Raw genomic sequence first — 19,328 nt, forward strand, 5'->3', positions numbered from 1 at the left:
ATATATGAAAAAGGTAGTTTGCTGGAAATTTTATGCTAATGATAGTTGTTTTACAAATTGTTAGCTATGTTTATTATAGGAATAAATGGTTGAGAATGACAACATTAAACGGTTGTGTTCGGTTTTATTATAGCCAATATGGTACAAAATCTATTTTATCAGAAAAACAGTGCTTATTATATTCATGAGAGACGACTGTTTTATTAGCGCCAGTTTCAGAGATGTTGTATTATATTCGATTTCAGTACAGACTTCTGAGTAAAAAACAATTTGACAATGTTAATTTTATGCATATTATGTAATACTAGGCTACATTGACGTGATGTATAAATAGAGCTATGATTTATCAGTTATTTCGCTACTAATTAAATGTTAGTTAACTTAAGTCACGCAATTTATATTCAGTCAGTTATGAACCCATTGTGTTAATAGCGGAGTAGTCGATGAACAAGTTCAATATGTATATAGATATGTATATATATACTTCCGCGATGAAAATTATTTTGCTCTTCCCAAAACCTTACCCCGCAGGAGTATATATTCATCGACAGACAGCATTAGTTGTCATTAATATGCCTTTATGTAACTGCCAATTTATCGGTCGTGTTATCTTGTTGCTTATGTTCATGTCCCAATAGTTCTATTTATTTGGGAAAAAGTAATCAAGGGAACCAAGGTTATAGCGATAATCAAACGACTGCAATGCAAGGACAAAGACCAGACATGAAAAACAGATGTACACAACAAAGAACATAAAGTAACTTAAATCATACATACAAAGTAACAAAAGCAAATGAGCAACTCGGACTCCACTAAAAAATGGGAGCATGGACCAAGTTCACCAATAGAATAAGCGTCCTCTGCTTTTCTAGAAACACCCAGTCAAAGTACCCAGTTTGCATAATACATAATACATTAAGATTATTTTCCACGAACCGGCACGATCCGACTTGAGTTTGATTTCCTGTTTGATTGGTATTTTACCTGAAACAAACGGCTATAGGAACAAATAATGGACCACAAGCATGTGGTTTAAATTAAACGAACTACATATACTAGAAAGATTTTTTTGGATTGAAAATTAACAAAGATATTTCAATCCATTTAAATCTGATTTATATCTTTTAACTGCTGTACGCAACTGCTGCATTTTATGATAAATTCAAAGAAAATTTAATCAAAAACAAGAAAAAGACAAAACAAATATAGATTATAACTTCACTGTTGAAATGACTTTGAATTCTTTAATATCCCGTTTTTCAGGGACCTGTACTTTAAACTGACTCATTTTTGATAATGATAATTGCTCAACATTCGTGAGCCAGAAAACAGGTTATTAAATATACTGCTTATAAGTTCATGTTTAATGAAGAGAGACGTACATGTACTCTCCTTTACGGATTCATCCTCACAGGCCACGTCCATATTCATTGAGGAGGTAGACATAGGATAAGGGGACACAACTCAGACATATCATTGGGACATTTGTTTTCAACATTTTGCATCAATCTCATATAAGCATCAAACTTTGACTGATTTCAATCTGTTTCAAATGAAGGCTTGGTGGGTTTTTGTGAAATGTAAAATGATACAAAAATATCACTGATTTCAAGTGTGATTTCTCTTACCCTGGGTCTCCCTCCTGAAATGCGACTATAAGTTTGACATCTTTAGTTTAGTAATGTTCTTTCATTGTTTTTGTAATCAATTTCTTTTCCCAAAATTTAAAAGTGTAATCAAAGGAACCAAATTTATAGCGGTAAAGAAAAGAATGTAATCCAAAGACAAAGACCAGACATGGAGATCCGACATACACGACAAAGAACATGAAGTAATTAAAATCATACATGTGAAGTAACAAAAGCAAATGAGCAACTCAGACTGCACTAAAAACTTGGAGCATGGACCAGGTGCACCGGTAGGGTAAGCGTCCTCTGCTTTTCCAGAAACAACCGCCCAGTTGCTCATAAAAAGTCAAGTCGGGGGTAGACGAAAGAAGAACGGAAAACTATGACACATTGAACAATTCAGTTTCCATGGCGCAGATGGATACACCGTAGCGATTCACAAGTTCATAATGACGACCATAATACTTTTGTTGTGATGACTTCAATCTTGTAGCAACATAACCCTGCTCCAGAAGCTAATTTGTTACAATGCTATCGCGATACAAAACGTTTGCGTTGTCTCGGCAAGCTCTGGCATAACGTATGAGTCGTGATATGAACACTCCATACGCAGGTGCTGAAGAAATGTTGCCATATATGAAAGGAAAGTTGACAATTTTGAACGAAAAGGCATCACGTTTGTCGTAAAGTTTGGTCAATAGTTATCCTTTTCGGGATCTTTTCTCCAACCGTGCAATTTTGACCTTGATTGGAGTATTTAGTAAGGTCGTACACCGAAACTGGCAGAAATAAAAACACCACAGTCTGCAGAAAATACCAAATATTGGACTGATTTATCAAACTGTTATTTGAAACTGTCAAAAAAAAAAACAAAAACAAAAACAAAAACAAAAAACAAAAAAACAAAAAACAAAAAACAAAAAACAAAACTTTGAAAGTTTTTTGTCTATCTTCATCAATAATGTATAAACAATAAGGCGTAAGTTTTGGAAGAGATTTATTTTATCGTACTCGAGTTTATCATATAGTATGAAGTCCATGCTCACTTATAGGAAGATAAAGAAAGGAAAAACTCTTTTTTTTGGTAATGTACAAGGGATGTAGTTGACTTACATTTTTGCGGTGAAACTGTTAATAATTGAACATGTCTTACTCTACCTTTGAAACTGTTTCAACAAGACAAGTAAGGGTATATTAAGATCGTTAAAAAAAATGAAATTCATTTATATTTTCACTAATTCATGCAGGAAAAGAATCATTGGAATGAAAATGTATATTTACGATATTAAGCGATGTAAAACAAAATACAGATTGTATGTACATGAAATACTTTTTAATTAAAATTATATCATTCAATTGACTGAGTTTTTAAAATTTATAACACGAAATACGATGACATTTATTTTTATTTAAGATCTAAGATTTACTAGTTAATATGTTAAACCTACAAAACTTATTATAACAAACACAATAAAAACAGTAGTTTCGGTGAAAAAAATCGTAAGATTGATTTGTTTTCACGAATCAATTAATATGAGACAATTTTCGTATTCAGAGGATTTCCCCATTTAGCTATTGATGTTTAATATATTACGTGTCAGGCTCTGTATAAAACAATAGGCGACAGTTTAGATATAATATGAAATGAAACATCATCTTAACAGTGTAACATTACTATTCGAACTATCAGAAAAATGAAATGAAGACAAACTATTGTTGTAAAAGGAGTTATGATCTTTTGCAATCGATTTGAAATAAATATATTAAAAAACGTCAATTTTCTTAAATTTTACAGCAAATATTAATGCTGAGATCAGAAAGTAGTGATTTAAAATTATTGAAAGACGTCATATAAAAAAGAGAGACTACTTTGTAGGAATGTTGGTGTTGGTAACATACATGTTTCAAATATCACCTCTATTCCTGCATCTTACACAGATTTGTACTAGAATGAGTCCCTCGTATATTTATACAATACAAATAGCATAATTTGTTTATGATAATATAAGCATTACAATACAAAATTAGTGTGAGATGATTTGAGTATTTAATGAAACAGTACTACTTGCTAACCTATTCCTTCATTCTTATGAAGCTTACTTTATAGCTGGTCTGATCCGAAAGAAGATCTTTTAATCCAAGTTTCCGCTATATAGATGACATATTATCGTTAAACAATCCTAGTTTCGGCCGGGATTTGATACCCAAAAGAACTCGAGACATATGATTGATCTACACTTAGAAATCGATGACAACGGAAAACTTTTGACCAAACTTTACGACAAATGTTCATTCAGAAATCTCACTCTGTGGCTACATCCCTTCAACACTTGCGTATGGAGTTTTTATATCACAACTCCATACGCAGGTGCTGAAGGAATGTTGACGCAGATAAAAACGAAAGTTTACAATTCTGAATGAAAAGTCATTACGTTTGTCGTAAGGTTTGGTGAATAGTTTTCCTTTACCATCGATCTCTAAGTGTAGGTCAAAATATGAGGCTGACTTTACAGTGTCTGAAGTATCATTTTCGTTACAAGCTCTTTGAGGTAGGATGCGAAGTATCACATCCCCCAAACCAGGATCGTTCAACGATATCTTGACATACTCTGAGAGATTGATGGCAAAGAAAAACTATACGAAATTACTATGACTTTTAACTCCGTACTGACACGTTTCTTTTTCAGCAGTGGCAACATCCCTTCAGCAAATGCGTATTGATTTTCATATCACAACTCATACGAGATTGACATAACTACGCAGACCTTTTGTACTACTCTAGATGTCTTACTATTTGGGTTATGTTGATATGGTAGTTTAATGGTTGTCTTCTTGAAGTCGTGGATAGCAGTAGTGTATCCATCTGCACCATGCGAACCCATTTGTTCAACATGGCCTAGTTTTCCTTGTTTCCTCTCGTCTTCCCCGGATTTGAAGCTTTGTGAGTAATTGGCGGGTGTTTCCAGAAAAGCAAATATAATCTTTGTTACCTTGATTACTCTTTAAATGTTAAAGTTTCCCCAACTCTCTTACACAATTAAATTATTTTTTTACCCTTACAGACTTTAAAAAAAATCTTACAAGAAAGCATGTATGACCTGTAACCTAATAGTGTGGAGCAATCTCTATTGGTCGATTTTAAGATCCTTATTAAATCTCAAAGATTTAGCCAATTTTAAACAACAAAATGGTGAAGTTGGTGTTAGGGACGAACACATGCAAGTCGAATCCTGCCATTCCCGTCCTCCAACTAACATTTATTCCCAAACAATCGCATTCATGATATAAATAAATATAATGCTACAGAAAAGACCAGATATGTTACCTGTAAATTAAAGCATCAGGATTAGTGTTTTTGAGACACGACTGTGCACATTTGACACCTAAAAACACAGGTACACTACTTAACAACATTCAGGGAGCACTTGAAACTTTACTTTTTGGTACGGACAGGAATGTTAAGTTTGCAGAGACAATGTTTTAGCCATTAATCAATTTTCTTTTCTGTACTAAAATATGTATTCATGTGGCGGTTCGGGGAGACAATCAATAGGCTTGGAAACTGTCTCCTTTGGCACAATTGTCAACCCTATCCGTGATATCGTGAAGGGTACTTCATACTCATTTGGTTCACTTTTGTAATCTACCGGAATCCTTTTCAATATTGGTATCAGTAGGGAGGTGTCACCTTCCCAGCAATCAATTAAATGGAACTGAATCACAATCGGACGGATAGCTTATCTTAGAAATCGATGGTAAAGGGAAACTAATGACCAAACTTTACGACAAACGTGATGACTTTTCATTCAGAATTGTCAACTTTCCCTTTACCTGTGGCAACATCCTTTCGGCTCCTGCGTATGGTGTGTTCATATCACAACTCATACGTTATGCCAGAGCTTGCCGAAACTACGCAGACTTTTTGTATCGCGCTAGAACTCTAACAAATAGGCTTCTGGAACAGTGTTATGTTGCTACGAGATTGAAGTCATCACTACAGAAATTTTATGGTCGTCATCATGAACTCGTGGATCGTTATGGTGTATCCATCAGCACCATGAAAACTGATTTATTCAACGGGTCATAGTTTTCCTTCCCTCTTTTGTCTACCCCGGACTTGACTTTTAATGAGCAACTCGGCGGGTGTTTCTAGAAAAGCAGAGGATGCTTACCCTACCGGTGCATCTGGTCCATGCTCCCAGTTTTTAGTGGAGTCCGAGTTGCTAATTTATTTTTGTTACTTTGTATGTATGATTTAGTTACTTTATGTTCTTTGTTGTGTATGTCTGTTTTCCATGTCTGGTCTTTGTTCCTGGATTACATTCTTTTGATTATCGCTATAACCTTGGTTCCCTTGATTACTCTTTCATATAATTGTGTTAACAGAGGGGAATACCATGTCTCGTCCACTCTTGCAAGTAATATAATAAATAACCAAAAGAGGGATTCTAGACACTTGTGGTATTACTGGGTCCCCGGTAGGCCATATCGAAAAAATCTGTCTATCGCTTTTCGTCTCCCTGCAATCAAAAAATACTTTTTTTCACTGCAACCAATTCTTATTCCAATCTCAAAACATTACATATTGACATTTTACACATTCTATTTTTTTTAAACAAAATATTAAAGAAAATTATACATATTTATATATCTTATTCACGCCAGAAGTTCGCATGTCAAATATGATTAAGACTTGTGAAAAGCTTAACAATTTTATGACATATCATGATGACACTATGTATATAAAAAAACAAACAAAATAAAAAAACAAAAATACAAACTAAAAAAGCACAATAATAAAAAGAATACATAAAACACAAAAACAAAACGAACACATATGTATTTGTAACTGCTTTGTTTACTCTTATAATAAGTATGATGTTCTTTAAAGATACAATTTTGTATACGAACACATATCGCAAAACAAATTAAAAAAGCGAAAATAACTAACAACAAACAACAAACAAACAAATAAAAAAAAGAAATAACAACAACAACAACAACAAAAAAAAAAACAAAAAGAAACTGAGATTGTCAAACCATTGAAGAAAACAAAAAACAAAATGAAATTTAGGTTGTTGACAAACATTCAGTAGAATATCCGTCTTTCAGAAATCCTTTATTTAAAAAAAAACTTATCAAACCTTAAAAGAATTTATAATAAGGCATTGTCATTCATATACTTTCTTCCCATAATTTCATAACAACAATTAACTGCAGCAGCAATACATATACGAATTCATTTAAGCATTTCAAATATCCGGCTTTAACAGAGACATAATCAATTATATTTGTTTTGCGATTTAAAGAAGGCTGTTCACTGTAAATATCATTAATAATAGTTGTATTATATAATGTTAGCTATGCTAATTACAGGAATATAAATGGTTCAAAATGACAAAATATAGGACATATTTAGTTCCATTATAGCCAGTACTTACTAAAGCTATTACATCAAAAATATGTTCTGGTTATATTCGTGAGAGACGACAGTTTTATTAGAGCCATGTAAACAGTTGTTTTTTTTCAAAGTATTCGATTTAAGTACATGCTTTTAAGAATTGAACAATTTAACAAATCGTATCTCATATATTGTATGTAATACCAGGTCTATAAACACAGTATAATTTTCCGCTAATTCACGACTAAAGTGTAGAGTATAATGTTAGAAAACTTAAGTCATGCAGTGTATATTCCATTAGTGAAGACACCTTCGTGTACAAATTAGGTAGTCAAGGAGCAAGTTCCGCGAGGAACTATTTGTTCTTTCACAAAAAGCGAAATTTGAAAATAAACATGCCTTTATGTTTATTTAACTGCCAATGTCCTACCTTTCCAATCAGAACCCTAACAATAGTATATCTGATGATACCTGATAAATAAAGTATATAGCATGCTCTCTATCGTACATTACATAAATTACATAATAACAATTAAATGCGGCAGCAATACATGTACTGTACGATTTTTTTTTAGCATTTCAAATTTCGGCTTAAACAGTGACATAACCATATTTTGTAGTTCACTGCAAACATCATAAAACTAATAATGGTTGTTTTATAAGATGTTTACTATGCTAATTATAGCAATAAATGGCTTAGAATGGCATCCTTAAACGGTTTTGTTCAGTTTTATTATAGCCAATATAGGACGTAAGTGTTATTTAAGAAAGATAGTGCGATTCATGAGAGACGACAATCCATTACTTTTGCATTCTTAAATAAGAACTGTGTACATCACGGATTTTGTTAAAACAAATGGTATGAATTAACTTCAGCCTGCCAGGTTCCACATAAAATCAAAATGAATTTTCTTTTCATTACAAAATTCTTCTGTGATATTAGTCCTCATACCCTTTTCATTTCACTTCAGATTCCAGGATTTAAGACTGTTGATTTTTAACATTGCTACACTTACAATGTTTCTGATGTGGTAGATAAAATATGAATAGCGAAACTCCATTTTCAAATCAAAATCTGAAAAAAAGGAATAATAAAATTAAAGTACGTGTATTCCCGAAACCCACGAGGACAGTAGTTATATTAACATCAAATAAAATTTAGTTTGAGTAGATACCTAAAACAACTAATCGCACCCATACTGCTTTAAAATCATGTTTCATTAAACAATGATAAGCTGCTTCAGTAAAAGTGGACATGAACTGTATCTTGACACTTATGTTCTATTTTTGGTAACAGCGGCCATGTTTTGTTATGTTTAAAAAATATTTAATAATCTGTGTTTTTGAAACCCATGCATTGTACCAGGACGAAATAAAATTTAAGTTCATATTTTGACCATACTAGTTAATATGCTAAACATTCAATTCATAATATCATCAAACACAATAAAAATAGTAATCCCATTGAAATATACAACGAATTCCAAACTTTGCTCTCTTGGGCTATTCATGTTTAATGTCTCTGTAAAAAGACGGACAATGGATTGAATATGACATAAAATTTAACCTTGACCATCATATAAGACTATTTTAAGTATCTGAATTATGAAATGTAGACAACATTTTCAATACCATTGCGGTAAAAAAGGAGATATGATAGTTTTACAGGGGAAAAAAGATATCAGAAACTTCAATTTTCTAATATTTTAATGCAAAAATGGACGCTGGTATCAAGAAGTAGTCATTTCAAATTAAAACAAGAATTCACGTCAAATTGTGAGAGTACTTCTTTGTGTGAATGTTGGTATTAGTGACATTTCAGATGGTCCTTGTTCCTGCTTCTAACATATATTTGTACTGTAATGAGTCACTCGTATTTTTTGCAACTTATATAACTGCATTGGTAAAAAGCAATATAAATTGTTTACTGTTTACAGATATGTAGGCATAACAGTAACAAAACTAGTGACAAATAATTTAAATTTTAAATGAAGCAATACTTCACACATAAAAGTTACATAAGTACACAAAGTTACATTAAAGACGCTGATTAGTGGAACGTGGACGATGAATTTTGCTTCAGGATTTCTTGTTTCACTCTCATGTCTGATATTTCATTTTGCTTATGTTAATTCAGGAATTCTTGCAGGTATTGTATTTATAATATTACAACAGATTATCTCAGAAGTCGGGGAGATACTTTGTTTACTATTACTAAGAACACATCTTTTATTTATATTTTGGTATGAGACATTATTCAAAAAGGTATTTTTTTTTAAATTGACTATATTTTATGTTTAATTCTATTATTCTTTATTTTGTTCTGCAAGCATGTAGGCAAGTGCTTCCTGACTTAATCTCCAGTGACGGAGGTATAATTTCTTCAGGTGAACAATCCCACTGCTTTACACTAAACTATCCATTTATCGGTTACTTTATTGAGTTATAAGGACTTGTATGGTTCCAGGAGACATACAGGTGATGTAAACGTTTAATTTTAATGACATATTCTCTATTAAAACTACTTATTTTGTGAAATATCATAAATAAAATGTGTTACACATTAGTCGTTGTCGGATAATACGTTCAATGTTAAACTTTTTCCTGTCATTTCTTTTTAATATTTTGTAGCTCGCCAAGCCGAAGGCCACGTGAGCTATTCTATCACTTGGCGTCTGTTCTCGTTAACAATTTTATCAAAACTCCCCCTCTGACATTTCCTGACCGATCGGAGCAACATTTACTATGTATGATCCTTAGCATATTTTGCATAGAAGGGATATGTGTTTTTTTTTGTTTTTTGTTTTTTTTTTTCGAAAAATATGGCCGCTGTTACTAAAATACACCAAAGAGGTCAGACAGAGGTTTTTCTCATATATATTTCCAAAACAAAACATAAGACTGCCAAAATGATCATTATTATAAGGCTTAGAAAGGTCTGCCTGGGTATCAAAGTAGTCGAACGACTCCTATACTCGACGTCACATACAGCACATTTTCGGTTTGAAGTTCTATTTGTTAAACTGTCGGGACTTACCGCTAGAGTTGCTTCTCTTTTATTTAATCTGAATATAGTTCGCATATATTCATGACGTGATAGTTTCAACGAGTCGTTTATTGGCTGAAATCGTCCGTAACAAATCCTTACAGGAAAATCCTATACTAATATCCGCCATGTTGGTATCTACGGGACGATTTGTTTACAAACGAAGTTCGTAAGTTTCCGCCGAACTCCGGTGACAATCGTCTACTTGATCAACTTCTCGGTGTTGTATGATGTTCGATATTTAGATAAACGTAAACAACATCTCCTAGCAACCCAATCACTATAAACATGGCCGCCTTTTGATAATGTAAGAATTGGGACCGAGAATTAAACTCTCAACGGAATTTAATGATCTAATGTTTAGGGAAAAGCCGTTTGGCTAAACGAATGAGCAAGTCATTTAAGACGGTAGGTGTCAATAAAGTCGTAGAAAATATTTTTATTCAAATTTTAACAGTATCTTATTTATGTGACGCCGAGTATAGTTAGAGTTGTGTCCCTTGAAAGGTGCAAAATGACTTTTTTAATGTTTTCAGCAAATATCTTGCTATGACAGACAGAAGGAAACTTTCAAGTGCTGAAATGATTCCTATGATAAAGTATACAAAAGTCTGAAGGAAATATCAATATTGTCGAACGACTTCTTGTTAGAGTTATTGTTCTTATAATACAAAAATTAACCAAGTGGACGATTCAGGCTCCTGTGGACTTCTTGTTTGAATTGTTAAGGTTCTCAAATATTCTTTTCCAATCGATCATCCTTGTAACGGTTTGTGCCTTAATGAATGTTTTATGCAACGAGCATGATTTTTATGGTTTCTAACTGAACCTTAATCAGGGTCGGTGATAGCTATCGTTAAAAGTATCGTAAAAGTGATGTTGGGTAATTATGGTAGTTCCTTGTTTTCATTAAAATTGTTGTCGTCAATGTGCAAGTGGACAACTTATATCTTTAAGTGTAAGTATATGTAAGAATCAGGCAAAATGGGAAAATCAGAAACATGCATCACTGGCTTTGCGCCGAATCGTAGAAAAAATAGGTTTTTAACAGAATTATCTGCCTATGATATGTTTTTTTCAGTGAATTTCAATTAAATAATAACTCAATGGGCCAGCATGATATGGCAAATTCTGATGGTATAAATGGTCAAAATACACTAGCAAAATGATGGGTTTCTTCATACCATGTTTCACCTACTGCCTGATTCATACAGGTGCTGACACTTAATTTTCTTAAAACGAAAGTGAAACCAGCAGATTTTCAAACTGAATTTTTTTCTTGTTCTGCTTTGTTTTTGATTTGTTTTGTTTTGTTTTGTTTTTTGTGCGTTGTCAACATATATGCACAATTGTAACAACATACAGTAAATGTAATATGAGAGCAAACATACGTTAGCTTACAAGTTTAATTAATCTTAATTGGAAACACAACTCACGACAGAGAGACGTCCTTCGGCATTCTTAAAAGAAAATTTAGTCCTAAGATTGAAAACATTCTTTTATATACCTTATCCAGTAAATACATATGCAAGCCACTTTTAATTTATCGTTGAAGATATAATTTCTACGAAATATTTTCACCCAGTATACATATTTATACGCTACTGAAGATTTTATGGGAAAAACTCCTCCCTTATTTACACATATTCAACATTTTCTACAGCAAAATAAAAATTTATTTTACAATTTGTAAAACAGTGACTGATTACCACCGTTTAAATGTCCTATGGCGGATATTCAAGTACCAGCCCATATAAAATTTAGACACTGTCCATATTAAAGTGATTTATTGAGACGAAAATCCCACCGAAATAGCAATGTTTTTTTTTTTCAATCTACATATATTATATTTTTACGCAACAGTTGTCCTTTCAATATTCAGATCTGTACTTTTTAGAAAATCTTGCATTTATCTCCCACTACAACCAACCAAACTGAACAAAATCAAGAACGATAACTCTTGCAAAGTGCTAATTTCATGTACAATCTATACAACATTTATCTCAAAAGCGCAACAACCAAATGAGAAACAAAGACCGATCATGTGATCAGTTACTGTTTTTGAGCAAGAAATGAAACTGAATACGATGGATTTTTGACATGCATGAATCACTTTCTCTGATTTTTAGACTGCTACTTAATAGATATCGGGAAATGGTGTGATTACCAAAGGAGAATATATAAATCTTTTTTTTTTTAAAAAAAAGAGACTCTTAAGTGCAATGTTTTTTTAATAATATTTGGCTGTTAGTTTTGTTTGTTTGTTTGTTGGGGTTAAACGTCCGAGCAGCAATATTTCAGCTATATTCAGACGATGAACATGAAATAGATGATAAAATGAACATGAAATAATGATGAAATGAAAAAAGGATGGGAAACAAGGACGTGGGTCGACAAATTTTGATTGACACTAGAAAAAGAGCGGATGGGTAAGGTCGGGCAATTTAGCCTCCTGTGGCGAAGCGCAAAGGTTCCTACTCCTACCGAATACCACAGCAGAGTTCTTTAACGTGCGAGGAACGTGACATCTTTCCCAACACGTTGCACCACTATGGTTTGCGGTCAGGTTTTCCGTATTATAGCCTGACAAGCCCGGTATGTAACATGCTAGGGGTACCCCATTCCACCACTGGGGCACACATCCCAGTTGCTCTGTGGGCAGAGCACTTAGCCCCCGGCTAGATTTCTGAGTGCTATTTAGTCACCTTTTACGACAAGCTTACCGCTGCTGCAGGCCAATTATTTGGACACCCGGACCTGCACGGGGCTTGTCATCTGTTAATTGTGAGGAGACAGTTTCAACGTCTATGACTTTGTGAGGAGACAGTATCAACGTCAAGTTTTTTTCTTTCAGCTCTCTACATTGTATACTACTATTTCCAATTCTTGAATGAAACAATATATAAAACGCATTCTAAATCGTTCTTTCTCTAAAACGACGGATCACCTAGATACAAATACGTGGTACTTTAAAGAGGTTCTCTATACTTTGCTATTCGAAATCATTTTTGTATATACACAGAATAGTATTTATTGTCAAATTAATGGAATTATCAAAATAACAAGAGCCTGCTCAAACGGCCCGTACACTGCACTTCTAACATTAAAACTCTAACAGTGTTATGTTGCAGCAAATTAAATAACAAAACTATAAGGTCTTCATAATGAAATCATAAATCAATACGGTCTATCAATATGCACCAATAGAACCAATTTGTTCATTGTGTTATTATTTTTCTTTCTTCCGTCGTCTACTCCGGAAAGAATATTTCATTAGCAAGTCAAAACACAAAAAAAACAAACAAACAAACAAACAAACAAATAAAGCAGAAGATAAAAAGGAACAGATTTGGTGAAACGCCAACAATGCACCATCTTATTACATATACCAAAATATTAAATACAGGGATCAAAAGGTCTTTAATAAGTGGAAACATATTTATAAGCTCTTAGAGGCTGTGACAAATGTTATAAAATCCATGGTAACAGAACGATGACAATTCTTCAAAATGAACTAAACATGACTGTGGACATGAGCCTGCCTGCAGTGAGGTTCGAATAGCTTTTTAAGGTCTTAACAATCTCCTCCCCCTTTAAAGTAGGCTCGAAAAAGAACTGCATAAAATTATCACCATAAGATTCACTAAATAATGTATCCAATTCTCCTACATTGAATACTTCAGCATGAAGACAAAATGGGATTCCCTATTACAGAACGATCACTGATACTAAGAGATCAGAACGCTTTCCTTACCGGTTCACCTGGTCCAGGGTCCACGTTTTTTATTAATGTCCGAGCTGTTCGTTAACATTTATTTCCGTTTTGTTTTGTTTTTCTTTTGAGGTTGTTATTATGGTTATTTTACATTCTTTCTTATTTATTTTATGATCTAGTCTTTATTCTTGGATGTCGTTCCTTTAAATTTCTAAACAATTTTTTGAATAAAAGATGTTTTGTCGAGGCTTGCTCCGTATCAGATGATAATTTTGTTAAGCCAGTCATGACCTTGTGCATTTTGACAACTGTTTTATTAAAACTTAATTTGTATTTATCATTAACTATTAGGACAGTTTTATCAAAATTATACTAGTTATTTTTTTGTCATATATACATGTAGTGCATATCACCATGCATTCAACTTTCCTTGCAATTAAAAAGTCATTTCAGTATTTCAGTTGACGAAATAGTAATCAAGGGAAACAAAATTCTAACGGAATCCAAACGAACGTAATACAGGGACAAAGACCAGACATAGGAAACAGACACACACAACAAAGAACATCAAATAACCAAAATAATACATAAAAAGTGGAAACTCGGACTTCACTAAAAGCTGGAAGCATGAACCAGGTGCACCGGGAGGGTAATCGTCCTTTGCTTTTATAAAAACGCCCGCCGAGTTGCTAATATAAAGTCAAGTTCAGGGTAGACGAAAGACATTTTGTCGAGTTTGTATATGTTGAGTTTACACATGTTGAAATATGGTAGTGGAAAGCAACCTATTCACAAAGTTAGAATGAAAAGATGATTTGAATACAGAATTCAGTTCTTTTTCCGTAGATCCATGTACCCCAAACCCATGTCAAAATGGTGGTACTTGTACAGGACCTATCCGTTTTTCATGCAGTTGCACGGATGAGTATACAGGAAGCACATGTGGTAAGTTGCTGTGATACATGTAAATGTTTGTAGCTGACTATATACGATACATCATGAACGGTACACCATTTACGAAAGACAATACGCAATGTAAGAAGAACGGTATACGTTTACGATGCACGATGTATGATGTATATATAAAGTTTCATTTTGTGATTTTTTTGTAAACAAATATATCATATATAGTGAAACATGTCAACATCGAACCCTGTATGACTAATACAATAATTTTTGATACATTTTAAAATATCCATTTACATCCATTTAAATGTATCTAGCCCTGGTAAACAGAATATATGACTAAACTGAACCAGTTCTAAAATGTATAAAAATGATATCTATAAACAGTTTTTACTGTATGCAAACCATATGAGTCCGGGTTGCTCATTTACCTTTGTTACTTTGCATGCATTTTGTAGTTACTGTATGGTCTTTGTTATGTATGTCTATTTTCTATATCTGGTCTTTGTCCTTGAATTACATTCCTTTGATTACCACTAGAATCTTGAGTTCTTTCGAATTGAGCGCTTTTAGAAATATATAATAGATATTGACAGTGTTTAGAAATATATAATAGATATTGACAGTTTTTAGAAATATAAAATAGATATTGACAGTTTTTAGAAATATACAATAGATATTGACAGTTTTTAGAAATATACAATAGATATTGACAGTTTTTAGAAATATACAATAGATATTGACAGTTTTTAGAAATATATAGTAGATATTGACAGTTTTTAGAAATATATAATAGATATTGACAGTTTTTAGAAAAAAGCGACCGTCTGAGTGAAAGATTTAAGTTAAATTGGAATTGTAATTAAGGGACTAATATTCCAGCGGAAATCAAATTAATACAATCCTAAAATAAAGAATAAACATGAGAACAAAGAACATGGAACAACCAAAACAAAAATAAAAAAAAAACTAAACTTAATTGGGCAACAGGTGTAAGGGTAAGCGTCCTCTGCTTGCATGGAAAGTACTGGCATGCTTACATAAAGCAGTCGTTGAGGTATAACCAAAGGAAATATTCAATCGTTGAGATGCCATTTTTTTGACGACAATGTTGTACTATTACACATTTACATACATCGCATATTAGTTTGTACAATTATGTCTTATAAACAATTACTTTTTTTCAGAGACATATAAACCTGTTACCACAGATGATCAGTTGTCTCCCGGGTAAAAAATCTCTCGGAAAAGCCAGTCTCAATGCCATGCTTTCACATGGTCTTGAAATCCTAAAGATTTAACTGGAGAGTCAAAAAGTGTGTGAGATCTTGCATATTAGCGGAGTCATTGGTTTTGAATTGCATGCTAACCTTTGTGTTAGTCTTAGACTATTTAACTAGCCAAAATAACAATAGGGAAAACCTTCAAACTGAGCATACTTACATGTTTTTCTTATTGTCTGCCTTTTTTAATTCATTAGAATTATATACATGTAGTTCATTACCAACAAAATATATTTTTGTGTTTGTATGTTTTACATAATTATGTTCACTTTAATTGTACCAAATAATCATATTCAGCAATCAGAAAAAAAACAATGTGTGTGTGTATGTAAGTAGCCTGATGAAAAACTTCAATTATATGTTAGGACAGATTATAATAACAAGAACTGGTACTGTGATTATGTCAAAGAGACAAAGAACTGTCAGAACAGTTCTTTGACACATTTAGAAGAGTTTTCGGACAGTTCTAGTGCCAACTCTTCTGACAATTCTAGCATAACTGGCTCTACTACAAGTATTGTTTTCTTAGAGCCTGCTCTGCCAGAACTGTCAGAAACTCTGGCTCTAGTAGCAGAACTGTCAGAAGAGCTGGATCTCGAACTGTTCTATGATACTTTTAGAACTGTACTAGATCCCGCTGTACTGACAATTTCCCTGTGAAGTTAGAACGGATCTCATCTGTATGTATCTTGACATGTTGTACATCATTGTACAAGTAATCAGTGTTTTGACCTATTTCTAGATATCTGCGCCTTGAAAACTGATTTGTTTAACGTGTCATAGATTTCCTTTCCTTTTCTTCTACCCCGGACTTGATTTTTTTATGAGCAACTCGGCCTGTGTTTCTAAAAAAGCAGAGGACACTTACCCTACCGATGCACCTGGTCCATGTTCCCAGTGTTTAGTGGAGTCCGAGTTGTTTATTTGCTTTTTTACTTTGAATGTATGATTTTAGTTACTTTATGTTCTTTGTTGTGTATGTCTGTTTTCTATGTCTGGTCTTTGTCCCTGGATTACATTTTTTTGATTACCGCTTTAACCTTGGTTTCCTTGATTACTCTTTCAAGTTAAATATGTAACACATAATTTCAAATTATTTCTTTTGAATTACGTATAACATTAAATAAAAAGATAAAAATCGGAGTTTGAAGGAGGTGCATCATAAGGACTGAAAGAGTAATTTAGGGAATGAGTACTTTTTGCTGATTGATGTTCGACTTGTCTGTTCGTATTTTGAATTTTTTTTTTCAGACAAATTGCCGGGATCGTCACAGGATCTGTGATATTTGCAGTTGTTGTGATTGTAATTGTCGTTCTGTGCTGTATTTATGTTTGTAAAGCATGTAAAATAGGTAAGGAAATTTTGATTATGGTTTTGCAATCATGAAACGTTAAAAGATAATTTATAAGTGCTGTGTTGATATATGTGTAGTCAATATTTTGAAGTGTATGAAAACAAAACTGCTTTAAATCTAGAAATGGTAATATAAGTCTTTGCGTAGGGTTTATTTACATTTAAATCATAGAACGTTATAACAACTGCCATAAAATGCATTATAACACATTGGACAACACGCATGCACCTTACCGTGTCAAATATTTATCATCATAAAAAAAACTTTCTTAACCCGTAAAATTTATACACGCTAATGGAACATCATTCCTACCAATTATAAACTCAAGTCAAAAATAATTCTGACAAAATACATATTACATCACCGGAACAGCTAAATCCGCAATGGTCCAGACAGACTTGGTACAGGCATTTGAATCGAAGTAGTGGGTTAAGCACCGGTTGTGATTATATAGCATTTGGAAGCCATAATGTCATAATTCGTAAATCAGTAGTCAAATCAACACAAACAATAGTTTACAATAAATCATTACTCATTGTTTAAGCCAAAACTGTCAAAGTCTGATATTTGAAAAAAAAAAATGGAAATATAAACGTTGTTAATTTCTGATCCAATATGTATTGAATCGTTGTTATGTATTTTGATCTATGCTTTCCAAGATATAGATGTTGTTCACGAGTGTAGTAATTTGTTTAACCTACAGTGTTGACATTGAGCTAAATTATTCGTATTTGAAAATATTTTCAAAAAGGCCTCATGTAACTGAAAATTATAAATTATAAATTGTTAATAGTATATGCGTTGGAATTGATCAATCTTGATTTAAATGTTAGAAAATATTTCTAACTTTACCATGTTTGTTTAGAAATGGCAAAGAAAATTAAAATGAATATAAATGACATCCAAAAGTGACATCCATATATACTGTCAACCGCGAAATTTTTGCGGTAGTTTTATGTAGCAAATCTCGCCCCAAGATCCATATAAATTACACTGTTTTGGAAGAACATTTCAATACAATATAAGGAACGATCACAAACTTACAAAGGCTGCACCAAAACAGGTTGACAGCAGAAATCACGAACAAAAGACGGTGAAGATAAATGTTGATGACCACTGATATTTAATCAGTCTTGCTGTATTTGTAAAGGTCACAATGTTGCTGTCTAACAGGAAACCGTAAGCGGATGTGATGGAGAGTCATGATGAAAATAATAACCGAGGAAAACACATATGCAACATTTTTAGACGAAAATAAATATAATGCAAGAAGTTTTTGCAATTATGATATATTTTATGCTGCTTTCTTGTTAATACACGCAATAATATTGGAAAACCTATTTCGTTTGTGATTTTATGTTTTGTATATTACAAAAATTAAAGCAATCACGTATTATAAGTTGCTTTTATTCCGGGTGTTATATTTTAAGACAATTTGAACACCTTAGTGATTTTTGATGTTTGTAACTCCATTGTTATTAAAAACAAAACATCTTTATGTGTAAAAATATCGATAAAAACTCACAAATATCAAGTTGCACAAGATAAAAAAAAGTTACGGAAAAGTATCCAATTTTGTATTGCAAAATTAGAGATCCCGCAAGTAAGCAATACGATGCAGATCGGTAAGCTACTTTTGTAACGATGTTTCTATACGTATCAATATGTACATGGATCATTAACTCATGACCTAATTACTTAGATATGACTGTTTATCAAAGATGAACGGCACATAATTAGCATTCATTGTTCGTTTTTATTTTGTACATGTATTCATAAGTTCAATATTTTTTCTACCTCCATGTGAAATTATGAAACAGATCGAACTTACCAAGTATGACTTCAATAACTAATCAATAGTTATTTACTTGTCTATCATAACTACAATGAACTAATCGATGGCTGTTTTTCCTGTCTATCATGACTTCAATAACTAATTAATGGTTGTTTTACCTGTCTATTATGACTTCAATAATATATCGACGGTTGATTTA

At 32.7% G+C, this 19,328-nt stretch overlaps 1 protein-coding gene across 1 annotated transcript; it reads left to right on the forward strand.

Annotated features, from left to right (window-relative positions):
- Window positions 1-9,036: 9,036 nt before the first annotated feature.
- On the forward strand, window positions 9,037-18,719 carry LOC148606118 (uncharacterized). Its single transcript, XM_088545535.1, has 5 exons — window positions 9,037-9,178; window positions 14,637-14,735; window positions 15,884-15,926; window positions 17,231-17,331; window positions 18,485-18,719. Exons 1-5 carry the CDS (start codon window positions 9,097-9,099, stop codon window positions 18,502-18,504), a joined length of 345 nt encoding a protein of 114 aa, XP_088401661.1. The 5' UTR covers window positions 9,037-9,096; the 3' UTR covers window positions 18,505-18,719.
- The last annotated feature ends 609 nt before the right edge of the window (window positions 18,720-19,328 follow it).

This window comes from Perna viridis, chromosome 9 (genome assembly GCF_037379345.1).
Source record: "Perna viridis isolate PV_CMFRI_1.1 ecotype Kerala chromosome 9, ASM3737934v1, whole genome shotgun sequence".
NCBI lineage: Eukaryota > Metazoa > Mollusca > Bivalvia > Mytilida > Mytilidae > Perna > Perna viridis.